Source organism: Oryctolagus cuniculus, chromosome 5, assembly GCF_964237555.1.
Source record: "Oryctolagus cuniculus chromosome 5, mOryCun1.1, whole genome shotgun sequence".
NCBI classification, from domain to species: Eukaryota; Metazoa; Chordata; class Mammalia; order Lagomorpha; family Leporidae; genus Oryctolagus; species Oryctolagus cuniculus.
The window spans coordinates 153,891,629-153,904,567 of NC_091436.1; the positions used below are offsets into that span (position 1 = coordinate 153,891,629).

Genomic DNA, 12,939 nt, shown 5'->3' on the forward strand with positions numbered 1-12,939 from the left:
TGGTCATGCTCACAGCAGCTCTAGAGGCGTCCAGTCCCATCCAGTGCTTTTCCATGTGCAAAACAGGTCTAGAGAACAAAATACTGATATGCTAGGTGGGGATACCAAAAAGGCAGAGACAAAGGGAGAGAGGAAGAAGAGGCGTGACTGCAGACATGATAGGAAGACACCACATAGAGCCAGGTTGCTGCAGAATTTGTGTTTTATTTGACACAGTGATTGGAATGAACTTAAAGTTGAAGGGTCTAGGGGTGAGGAGAAAATCCATCATTCAGAACGAAGGGACATTCCTGCCCCCGGTGCCATGACCTGAGTCCACTAGGGGACGGGCACCAAAGAGGGCTGTGGTAGGGTCCAACCCAGAGGGGCTTTGAGACCCAGGTCCATCATGGAGATGCCCCTCCCTGCTGTGGGTGAGGTTTCTGCTCTCACTTTGCCCTCCGTGTCCTATTTTAAAACTGCAGGTTAGTAGGGGAATAAAGAAGGAGCAGGGAGAGGAAGAGGTTGGCAATGCATGCATGCCCTAGAGGTGAGCCTAGAGGAGAGCGGAAGCCATAGAAAAGACCTATTCAGCCTTGCTGCCAGTTCCTGCTTTCTTTAAACCATCAGGATGGAAAAAAATATAAGCCAGTGCTTCTGGGGATTGCTTTTTTAGGGATATGGGGTGTTCTGAACCATGTACCTTACAATATGATTTTTCTTTGGGATGAATCAGGGAGAAAACTTGAAATTTCAGTAGCAGAGAGTTGGGGACAAAGGTTTTCCTTTCCTTCATCTTCAAACACATACACAAATATACTACATGTACACACAAACACACTCCTACATAAACACACACAGCCACACACATGCACAAGCCGTTCGTTGGGTATTACAGGATCGTTTGGTCATGTGGAAGCCTAGATAGGAAGGAGTGTAGAACAAAGATGGATCTTTCGTTAGACACATGCATTGAGTGGGAGGCAGGGCGGCTGCTTCTGCCAGCTGCTAGCCCTCCTACTGGGTGTTGAACTGCTCTACATATTTGAGGATGTCTGCTTTGACAGTGCTAACGGGAGCCGCATGGAACCAGCGCATGACAGGGATTCCATCAGTGCCCACCAAGAATTTCTCGAAGTTCCAGCGGATGTCATGGATCTTCAAGGGATCCCAGAAGAGGTGGCGTGGGGAGCCCAAAAGTTCAGACGTCGGAGGGCAAGAGTTCTGCAGCAGAGATGTGAAAAATAGAAATATAAATTTCTCCCCATCCCTAAAGAGTCTCCTCAACATCATATACCTTAATATACTGACTACTTACCATACTTCCAACCAATAACAAACATTTAAATGTATCGTCACCAATGCAACAACTACCACCCAAACATCCAAGGGTCAGAGTGCCATACTAAATAAAAAGCATTACTTCTTTTCCTTCACGCCTCTCCTTTCTCATGATTTTATCATGGTGCTTCAGTAAAAGAATATCTTCTGGGACCAGCATTGCGAGGTAGCTGGTAAAGGCACTGCCTGTGACACCAACCATGTGGGCACTGGTTCCAGTCCTGGCTGCTCTGCTTCCAATTCAGTTTCCTGCTAATGCACCCAGGAAAACAGCAGAAGATGGCCCAAGTGCTTGGGCCCCTGCACCCATATGGGAGACCTGGAAGAAGCTTCAGGTTCCTAGCTTCAGCCTGGCACAGTCCCAGCCATTGCAGCCATTTGGGGAGTAAACCAGCAGATGAAAGATCTCAGTCTCTCTCTGTCACCCTACCTTTCAAATTTAAAACAAACAAACAAAAAGTTAGAAAAAAAAATACAATACCTTAAGAGTGGGGCACTGGGTTCCCCTTGAGAAGGGAGCCATTTTTGTTAAAACAAACAAACAAAAAGAGTATCTTTTGTTTCCTTGGGCAAATCATAAATCACATCATTTCTGTAGTTTCAGTTTCCTCAGTGAAAAATAATAGGTTGACTGATGGTACTACAATCCAGAATTTGGAGCTTCATGGGTTAGTAAACAATAACTAGTTTTTTATGGAGACTTATGCAGAATCACTAAAATTCATTTTTACGATAAGAAAAGTTAAAAGTCTAGTATAACCACAGATTCCAAAATTAAAGAGTTCTTAAAGTGTTAGTTTGAATCACATAAAATCAATAATACAACTTTTTCTGAGCAACAAATAGGCAGTTTACATGATATAACCAGTCATAATTTAATACCAGAATAAATAATGATCTTTTATATTTAAATAAGATGAGCTTTAAGAAAAATTCCTCTCATTGGCATTTTTTTTTTCTGTTTGCTGTAGTTGGGTGAAAATTTCAACAGGAACCACACTTGTTCTATAGCTAAGTGTTTGGGGATGAGTGGGTTAGGTGAATCTTGGGGCTCTCCCACTCTAGTACCCTGTGGTTCTAATATTTTGTGGCTTTAAAGGCACTGACCACATGACACCCTACCTTATCCATGTCTATGTTTGTCTCCTGACTATTTATGAGTTCCTTCAGGGAAGAGAATATGCTCTATTAATATTTTCCCACTCATTGGATAGGACAGTTCCTTGAACAAACTAGGGATTTGACAAATGATTGTTAAGTGAATTATTCCCATTCAGTAGAGGAGGTTAGTCCGCAACAAAGCTATCATAGATAGTGTTCTCAAGACAGATATTGCCCTGATCCTTGAACTCATCTGAGCATCTATTTCCAAGGTGTCCAAACCCAGTCCTAGATGTGAGCCTTCTTGTGTTCAGGACATTTCCACCTGACTGCTTCATGCCTGGTTTATGTTCACTCACCTTCAGGAAGGTAAAGACCTTCTGTTCGTTTTCTCCATTCACATCCCCTTTCTCAAAGAGCTGGAAATTGGGGACAAAGTTACCACCTGGACGCACGTACCTGCAAAGAACCAGAGTGTTCCAAGAGGATCCAGATTAAGACAGGGATGTCTAGTGACGGTCACTCCTAACCCACCACGAAAGGAAATCTGAGACAAAGAGGGAGATGTAAACAGAGAAGGTGACGAGAGGTGTTTGGGAATACAGAATACCAAGAAAACTGGAAGCCAATATTTTGGGGGCTATTTGAGCACTACCAACAAGGCCAGATTGAATTCAAAACATTACGATGATATTCTTCAACCCAGTAATCTACCACTCAATACCACTCACTTTTGAAGTTTCCAGAATTAGAGGGTCCCTAGATAGAATGAAGAAGGAAAATTCTCTAAAGGGCCCCTCGTGGGTTCCCATGATGGGTACTCACTTGAGCCCAGAAAGGATCTCTGAGTTCCTTCCTGGTTCTTGTTTTCCAAACTGGTTGCAAGGAAAGCCCAGCACAATGACACTAAGGTTCTTCAGGTCCTCCTGTAGTCTATTCAGTTCTGTGGGCAGAGAATACATGGCATGGGTGGGCTGGTCAGAAGCCCTAGCACAAACAGTGGATAACACTGGATTTATCTGTTTATCACAAGAATAAACTGAGGACTAGGAAGAGAAAGGTTCAATACTACAGAGATTGAAGAATTCAGAACAAAATTCTAAAACATGGGTTTCCAGAAACTCATCCAAATGGCTGCTGGTTTTCCCTGTGGAGTAGTTTCCATTAGGGGTAGCACTTTACAATGCAAAGGGAGCTCTTAAAAATAACAAGACAAACAATGCAGATTGGTTAGACTGGCGTCCTGCTTGATCCAAAAAGAAGCCAGGCTTGAATGCTACTGCCTTAGATCCAATGCTGGATTGATTGATGAGATTTTTTTTTTTTTTTAAAGGAAAAAGCACACAAACATATTCCTTTACCTTCCCCTGCACTATGTCCCATGATGACACAACCTGACTGACACTGCAGTCATACCCCTGGGGAGCATTCTTCGTTGCTCTACTCTGAGAAGTGGTGGAGGGAATCAGAAATTTCAAGACTAGCTCCAGAGGACTCTCTACTCTCATCCGCTCTGTTGATGAACTGATATCATTTTCTTGAAACTCTCACTGAGACCCTGAGCCATGAACTCTAGCCTGCTCGTTACCACTGCCAGGGTCTGTGTAGGCTTGCGCCATCATTCCCGTCTTCAGTCCTTTTCAGTGGAGTTTATTCAGGCCCCAGAACCAGCCACATCCCATTTCATTCAGACTCAGTTCTGCCTGCTGGCATTTCCCCTAACAAACTCTTAAGTGAGGAACATCCTCCAGTTTTAATACAATCTTTCATTACTATCCATACTCATCTCTCTCTTTGCCTATTAAGAATATATTCTTTCTATGGCTGACTTAGCAGATTTTGATTCTATCCTTTTGCAAGTTTCTTTACCAATCTCATTTTCCTCATCTGGAGTAAAATTTAGCGGATAAAGCCGCCATCTGCAGTGCCAGCATCCCTTATGGATGCCAGTTCGAGTCCTTGCTGCTACACTTCCGATCTGGCTCTCAGCTATGGCCTGGGAGAGTAGTAGAAGATGGCCCAAGTACTTGGGCCCCTGCACCTGTGTGGGAGACCCAGAGGAAGCTCTTAGCTCCTGGCTTCGGATCAGCTCAGCTCCAAATTGCGGCTATTTGGGGAGTGAACCACGGATGGAAGACCTCTCTCTCTCTCTGCCTCTGCCTCTCTGTAACTCTGCCTTTCAAATAAAGCAATAAATCTTAAAAATAAATTTGAATGAGATGCTTTTTAAAATCCTCATGAACAAGTTTAATAAATCATATTACAACACCACAATGGAAAACTATGTCTTAAAAAAGAATGAGAAGTAGGGTGAATATGCATAATGTTAATGTACTATTTATTTTGCTATATTTAGAAAAAAAACAGGAGATAAGATTTTGGATGTTTTCATCATATGAAAATGTTAAATGTTTGAAGAGATAAATATTTTATGTCATGCAATAGCTATATGTACTAAAACATCACATAGTACCCCATAAATACATACAATTTTAAAAGTGGAGAGTGGGCATTGTGTTACAGCACCACCTCTTGGGATGCTGAAACCCCATGAATCCTGGATAATCTGCTTCTGATCCAGTTTCTTTCTAAGTGCTTGCAAGGCAGCTGATGATGGCTCAAATGCTTGGGCCCTTGTCATTCACATGGGAGACCCAGATGGAGTTTCTGGCTCTTGGCTTCAGCCTGGCCCATTTCTGGTGTTGCAGGCATTTGGAGAGTAAACCGGTATATGGAAGATCTCTCTCTCTTTCTCTGTCTCTCTCTCTCCCTCTGCCTTTTAACTTGATGAAAATAAATAAAGACTTAAAAAATGAGGAAACTCACCAAGTTCTGACACAGAATATCATCCAACAGATTCTATTATGTGAAAAAGCAAGGTGCAGAATCATGTATGTGTACATTTGAGTCTGTGTGCTTGAGGTGTGTGTGGGGGGGATGATATTTGCATGTACATGCATAAAAGACTTCTGGAAATACACACTATAAACTGCTAACATCAGCCACTATAGATTGCTAACATCAGTCACTTAAAGGGAAGGGAACATGGAGGTTACACTGCTGTACCCTTTTACAGTTTAAATATTGTAGCTGCACAGTCATACACCACCTATGGATGGTGACAAATTCTGAAAAATACATGGTTAAGGGATTTGATCATTGTGGAAAAATTACAGAGCATACGTCCACAAACTTAAATGGTACATAGCCTGGACGTGGACCACTGATGCAATCAGTGACTCAGTAAGCATGAGCTATCCAGCATAATGTTGTACTGGACAATTGCTTTTGTAAGTAGGAGAAGTGCACTAAAAGAGTGATTCTAAAGTATAATACAGTCAATGCATAAACCGGTGACGCAGTCCTTTATTTCCATTATCGCGTGTGATGTACTGTACATAATTGCGTGTGTCACACCTTTATAGGATTGGCAGCGCAACAGCTTTGCTTACATCAGCGTGGTCAGAAACGTGTAAGCACATTGTGTCACAGTGTTATGACAGCTACACGTCACTATGCAATAGAAGCTTTGAGCGCCATCATAATCTTACAGGACCACTGTCACTGAGTCATACATCATTATGTGGGCCTTGACTATACTCAGATTACCTATTCAACACATAAGAAATTCAAATGAAAACTAAATAAGTTAAAACAAATTTAAAAGCAGATTCCCATAATTTTAATTTCAAGGTATTAGCAGATATCCATAGAATCACTGTTAACACATCATGACTTTTAAAATGTAGCCAATTTTTCAAATTTAAATTTCAAAGGGAGGAAAATTCTCACTTGCTAAGTGACATTAAACTGTTGCCTGGGATCTCATAATTAGGTCTCCCGGTTTATAAAAACTTCATATGCAGCCTTTTGGAGTTTCTCTGTAGTTGACTGTATATACAAATAAAAATATAAAGTGACCCTCAAATTCTTTTAAATGTCTGGACCTCCCCCTAATGGATACTTTTGAGATATCTTTTTAGACATGATTTTATCATTGAAAAAGCTGTAAATTTCCCCTGGGAAATGTGAACTACTTGTTTTTCATTGTACTTTGGAGGAGGAACTATTTTAATGCAATCTTTACAGTCCTCCCTGAATGTTAATTTTTAAATGTCAGAATTAGTGAACCATGTATCATAGATGTGAGATCGCAATCTGCTCAAATTTAAATGCTATTTTAAAAGGTGAAAATTCAGGGATTTGTTATAGGAGCTCTACTAAGACAACTTAATGGGACTTTATATTTTCGATCAGTTGCATAGATAGCAATGCCAATGTGTGGGAGATTTTTCCTAAAACGTGTTTAAGCATTGTTTTGATCCATTTCTTTGTGGTGCTTGGTGCAAAAATCCTTTTTTCATTTATTTTGAACATGTTTTTTAAAAACATAAATAAAACCCTTGGCCTGTCATACACTACATTGTTCCATAGTATTATTAATCTAGAATTTAAAATAACATTTTTGGATCAACAGGAATACCAATTAGAGCTTTAGCCTGACTTTATTTCTTCCATGATGATGAACCAAGGAAAAAAAAAAAAAGGAAAATCCATCTCAGTTACCAGAACAGGTTGGGCCACGTTCTGCAAACATTCTCCCATGTGACCAGTCACTCCAAGTAGCCCTCAAGCCAATCAAAAGCTGCCCTGGTAGAAACTATTTTCCTTCCTCTCTGTCATTTGAAGGTTACGGCAGATCCCAAGAGCATCTTACAAAAGCTTTTGCTCCAATTGCGCTCCTGTCATTACCAGAAGTCACCCGTGAGCAAGACAGAAGTAGACTCTGACATTTCAGTTCTGACCTGGAGTCGCAGCTAGGTTGGGGGTTTGCAGAGTATCAGTGTCACGCAAAATGTGACCATGATGGATCGGGAGAAAACAAGACTACCCTGGAATTATAGCTACACGTGGACAAAACATGAAAGTTGTATAAATCACAAAAAAATCATAAAATGACTAAACCTCACCTTAAACTTGCCAATATGAGTAACCCTTCTTTATAATTAAAGTTTTAACCTTGCTTTGTTCCTCTCACCATATACATGTGTTTATTAAGATACCCAATCACACAATTGCCCCCATTTCTTCATTTCTTTCTTTTTCTTCTTCTTTTTAAGATATATTCATTTATTTGAAAGGCATAGTTACAGAAAGATAGAAGCAGAAAAAGAGAGCGCTTCCACCTGCTGGTTCACTCCCCAAATGGCCACAAAAGCCAAGACTCAGCCAGGCCAAAGATAGGAATCAGGAGATTCTTCCAGGTTTCCCATGTGGGTGCAGGGGCCCAAGCCCTGGGGCCACCTTCTGCTGCTTTCCCAGGTGCATAGCAGTGAGCTGCTAATTAGAAGTGGAGCAGCCAGGACTCCATCCACTAGGATTCCAGTGCTGTAGCTGGTGGCTTAACCTTCTACGCCACAGTGCGAGCCCCATCTTCATTTCTTGATAGCGTCTAGTCTGGAGCAAAGATTCAATTCCTTGAAATGGCCCTCAAGCCACCTAACACAAGCCCAGATTCTCAAAGTCCTAACACATTCTTACTGATAAACCTCATTCCCTATAGTCTATGTTCTCTCTCAGGGTCCATTCAACTGTTCAACTACAGGTGTGCTCTTAATTGGACTTTGGGAAAGTCTTAGTTCTCAAAACTGCAGACAATTATCCTGGAATTCTAAGAGAGCAGTAGCAGAACTTTAAGAGTCACGTGGTCCTTTAGCCCAACCCCTCCGCCTCCCCACCTCCCACTAACACATTGGTAACACCTTCTGGAGTTAGACTCTGGCTATCTAGCAGAGCTAGTTGCAAAAGAGTTGAAACAGGAGTTCTTACCAGGATACTGAGCTGTGTTGGCGCAGTAGGTGGCCACGTTGACAAAGAGCACGTACTTCCCGGCATACTGCTTGAACTGGATGTCTTCTTCACCATTGAGGGTGCGGGCTCCGTACTCATAGATGGTACCTGACACCTCTTTGTTGCAATCCATCTGAAATGTAACAAAAATAACTGCAATGATGTGAAAAGGTAAATAATATTTCCTGACATGTGTGAATTTTTCAAAACACCCATGTAATACCTTGAAATCCTAAGAATTAAAGAGGCTTTTTCAAGTAAAAATTTTAATTAGATCTGATGCCACACTAAAATTATTTTTTTTAAGATTTATTTATTTGAGAGGCAGAGAGAGAGAGACAGAGAGAGACAGAGAGGTCTTCCATCCGCTGGTTCACTCCCCAGATGGCTGCAACAGCCAAAGCTTCGCCGGTCCAAAGCCATGAGCCAGAAGTCCCTTCCGGGTCTCCCATGTGGGTGCAGGTGCCCACAGACTCAGGCCATCTTCAACTGCTTTCTCAGGCCTTAGCAGAGAGCTAGATCGGAAGTGGAGCAGCCAGGACTTGAACTGGTGTCCATATGGGATACTGGCACTGCAGGCAGAGGAATTACCCCCTATGAATTATTTTCTAAACTTTACAATCCATTGTTCTGTGTGCGGCAGAGCAAGCACTTCACAGTACTCTACCAATCCGTGGAGTATTACTATAATTTACCCCTATTCTCCAACCTTGCTTGCACTTTCTTCCACATCCTTACTCCCTATTCCAGACATACTATCCTTCTCAAGGATTCTTAACAGATCTTTGCAGAATTTCTCATAACATAAAGAACTTTTGCATGAATTCCTCACATGTATCTTCTTAAATTGTATTCCTCCACCCCACCACACCTCCAAATCAGGACCTACAACTTGCTCTGCATTTAGACCCCATTGAAGGGCTTCTCCAGGCTTTGCCAATGGGGTGCTCCCTGCTACCTCCACACTAATCCTCAATACCCCTTCTTCTCAGCTTTATATTGTGGAGAACCATCCTATACTGCTTATGAATTAGGGACTATAAAATTAAAGGCACAGAGGAAAACTTTTCTACCTAAAAGCATACCAAGAGAAAAAAGCAGGCAAGACTTGGGACAGGAAGTAAAGGTATTATCATCTAAAGAGGTCATTTTCTTAGCTATGTGGAGCAAAGTCATAGAATTTTTCAATGGAGCATCAAGGGACCTCAATTCATAAAGACCTGCCTCACACAAAGAAAAAATTGGCTGTGGGTGAGCCCGGGTGGGAGCAGTGGGACAGGAAGGTCTTTATCATCCTCTAAGTCTACAAGGTCTCTTGCCAGACACCAGAAGCAATAGCCTCTACTGCATTATCTTTGCAGAGAGGGAAGTTTGAGTTCGAGCAGGCCCCCTCCCTATGTGTCCAAACATCTGTGCCCATACCCATGGGTTCTGCATCCATGGATTCAATCAACTATAGATAAAAAATATTCAAAAAATTAATCTGTACTGAACATGGACAGATTTTTTTGTTATCATTTTCCCTAAACAATACAGTATACCAACTATTTACATAAAATCGGGCTGGGGTTGTGGCACAATGGGTTAAGCTTCCACTTAGGACTCCAGCTTCCTATATCAGAGTGTAGTTCTAGTCCTGGCTACTTCCTTTTCAATCTGGCTTCTTGCTAATGCATTCTGGGAGGCAGAGAATGATGACACAAGCACTTGAAACCCTACCATCCATGTTGGAGACCTGGAGGAAGATCCAGACTCCTGCTTTGGTCTGATCCAGCTGTGGCTGTTGTGAGTATTTTTGGAGTAGACCAGCAGATGCAAGATCCTCTCTCTTCTCTTTCTCTTTCTGTCTCTCTCTCTTTCACTGCCTTTCAAATAGATGAAATCGATATTTAAAAGCAAATATTTGCAAAGCATTTACACTGTATAAGGTATTAGAGAGACTATTTAGAATATATATGTGTAGGTTATGTGCAAATATTGTGCCACTTCATATGAGACTTGAGAATCCATGGATTTTGGTATCCTTGGGGAGTTCTGAAGCCAATCCTCCTTGGAAAGGAGAGGCAACCATATACATTAATCCAAATAGTTGGGATCATTAGTTTAGCTATTTAGGACCATTAGCTTAGATGCACTGTGACGGGTTGTCATCCATGTACCTTCATGTCTGTTTGCCTTCATGTCCCCTTACCTCTGTGCTCAATAGTGTCTAGCCTTGGCCTTTTCTGCTATCGTAATGAAAAGTCACATGGAAATCACCTTATGAACTGCCATTCATATACATCCATTTGCTTGCCTTCGTGTTACCTTACCTCTTGCTCAACAACGTCCAAATTTTGTTTCTCATATTAACATCACCCTATGAACTGGGGCGTGGGATCCCAGGACTCCTGCAGGGTTGAAGAGCTCAGTCCTTCTGCTCCAGCTTTCAGTTTTGCCTCTGTTTGCTTAAGTTCGTTAGAAAAGGGGAGGGTAGCATGGAGCACAGCTTTGCAGTCTTAAGATGATTTTCTATTCTAAGAAGTCCACGCTCAAGCCCGAAGGAGTGGTTTACAGAGACCTGGATGCTCGCAGAGGTTTCCCGTTCAAGTAGGCTGTGATCTTGGAAAGTAAGCCTGCTCCGATTTTACTGCAGCTGTGTCTTTGAGCGTTTCTTATGCATCTTCTTCCACTTCCCATGAACCCCAAACTAAGATTTGAAGACCTGCACAAATATCTCCTGGGAGCATTTTAGGTATGTAAATTCCTGCGCTCCTCCTTAGACCTCAAGAAGGAGGAACTCTGCGTGCCTGTGCGTCACCCAGCTTCCCAGGGGATGCTTATGTGAGCTCAGCTCTGAGAATCACTTCACCAGGTATGAGGGATCTTCAAAAAGCTCACGAAAGATGACTATTAGGAAAAAGACTCTTAATACTCTAAAATTTTGGACCAAAATAAACATCTTTTCATTTCACTTACCAGGAACTTTTTGAAGATCTCTGGTATGATGAGTGTTGTTCTCCACATTTCACAGAGAAGAGAAAGGAGCCAACCAAAGATATGTAACTGTGTAAGGCCACAAGTGAGGCTGAGCTTTTGCACTTTTTTCTTTCTTCCTTTCTTACGATTTATTTTTGGGGCCAGCTCTGTGACGTAGCAGGTACCTGCAGTGCCGCCATCCCACATGGGCACTGGTACAAGTCCCAGCTGCTCCACTTTCAATCCAGCTCTTTGCTATGGCCTGGAAAAGCAGTGGAAGATGGCCCAGGTCCTTGGGTCTCCAGACCCGTGTGGGAAGACCCAGAGGAAGCTCCTGGCTCCTGGCTTCGGATTGGCTCAGCTCCGGCCATTGCGGCCAATTGAGGAGTGAACCAGAGGATGAAAGACCTCTCTCTCTCTCTCTCTCTCTCTCTCTCTCTCTAACTCTAACTCTGACAAAGTTACAAAGACAGGGAGAGACACAGAGAGGAAGCAAATCTTCTATCTGCTGGTTCACTCAATGGCTGGGACTGAGCTGGGCCAAAGCAGGGAGTTTTAACTAGGTCTCCCACATGGGTGGCAAGGAGTTTTATCTCGGCCTCCCACGTGGGTGGCAGGGGCCTAAGCACTTGGGCCATCTTCTGCTGCTTTCCCAGGTACGTTAGCAGGAAACTGGATGGGAAGTGGCACAGCCGGGACTTGAACCAGTGCTCATTTGGGATGCCAGCAGTGGCTTAACTCATCATACCACAACTCCAGCCCCTTTAATGCCTTTTTTCTGATATTAACGTTAAAGTTTGTTGGTGCCTGAAGTCATCCCCTCCCTCCCTAGTCTGCACCTTAGACAGCACACACATCTATTACAGGGTTGACGACTTATATCAGTGTGGGGAATTTTCTGAACAGCATCAGGCGATGTGGAGCAGCATCAGGATCTGGGAACAAATCCTCTTACTCTGAGCTGAGTTTCGTCTCCACGTCACCATATCGCTTCTCCGAATTAATAGTGGTGAACAGCTTTCCTGGGGCAGGGTGTTTTATTATTCCCGGAAAGAGCTCCCTCTTCCCTGACCCTGGGACCCCTACAGCACATATTCCAACACCATCTTCTCCACCCTCTCCCTGTTTCTGGCCGGGCAGCCTCTCAGCAATCAGTCAGCCTCCTTCTAATCCCATGTGGGGCCTGATGCTTCATTTACTGGGACCCACAGGGCTGTCCCGATTCCAGACCAGAGTAGAGGGGACAGGCTCAGAGCGATCAAGAGGCCACCAAGAAAAAATGGCAAAAGGGAATGCTCCAAGCGCATCCTTCCTCCACCCCCCCCCCATCCCCCGTTTGGCTCAAAGAACTGGGCGCTGAGTTGAAGTTGCAGGAAAGCAGTGGAGTCTGGAAGATGGGTCTCTGCCGCGGGGCACAGCAGTGGCAGAAGTTTGCGCGGGCTGGGAAGATGCATCTTGTCTTGGGGACGAGGAGAGGAGAGGCCCTTGGGCCTCTCTGGCGGCCAAGTCAGTCATCACACACGGACATCCTCCCAGACCCTCTGCGGGGGGTTCTCACCTTCATCTTTTGCGGCTCCGGGGTTTCCTGAGCAAAGCTGACCAGGAACAGCAGGAAAAGACAGGAGGCCCAGAACTGCGGGATCATGGCTCCTGCTAGGACTGGGCGACTCTGAGGAACCCAGAAATTTCAGCCTTTTAGAGCCTCGGGCA

General features: G+C 43.4%; 1 protein-coding gene across 1 annotated transcript; it reads right to left on the reverse strand.

The window, feature by feature from the left end:
• Nucleotides 1-904: 904 nt before the first annotated feature.
• Nucleotides 905-12,926, reverse strand: GPX6 (glutathione peroxidase 6). The gene is given in 5 exon segments (NM_001256906.1): nt 905-1,203; nt 2,781-2,880; nt 3,247-3,364; nt 8,251-8,404; nt 12,788-12,926. Coding segments are annotated over 5 exon segments (666 nt in total). The 5' UTR covers nt 12,875-12,926; the 3' UTR covers nt 905-996.
• Nucleotides 12,927-12,939: the final 13 nt, after the last annotated feature.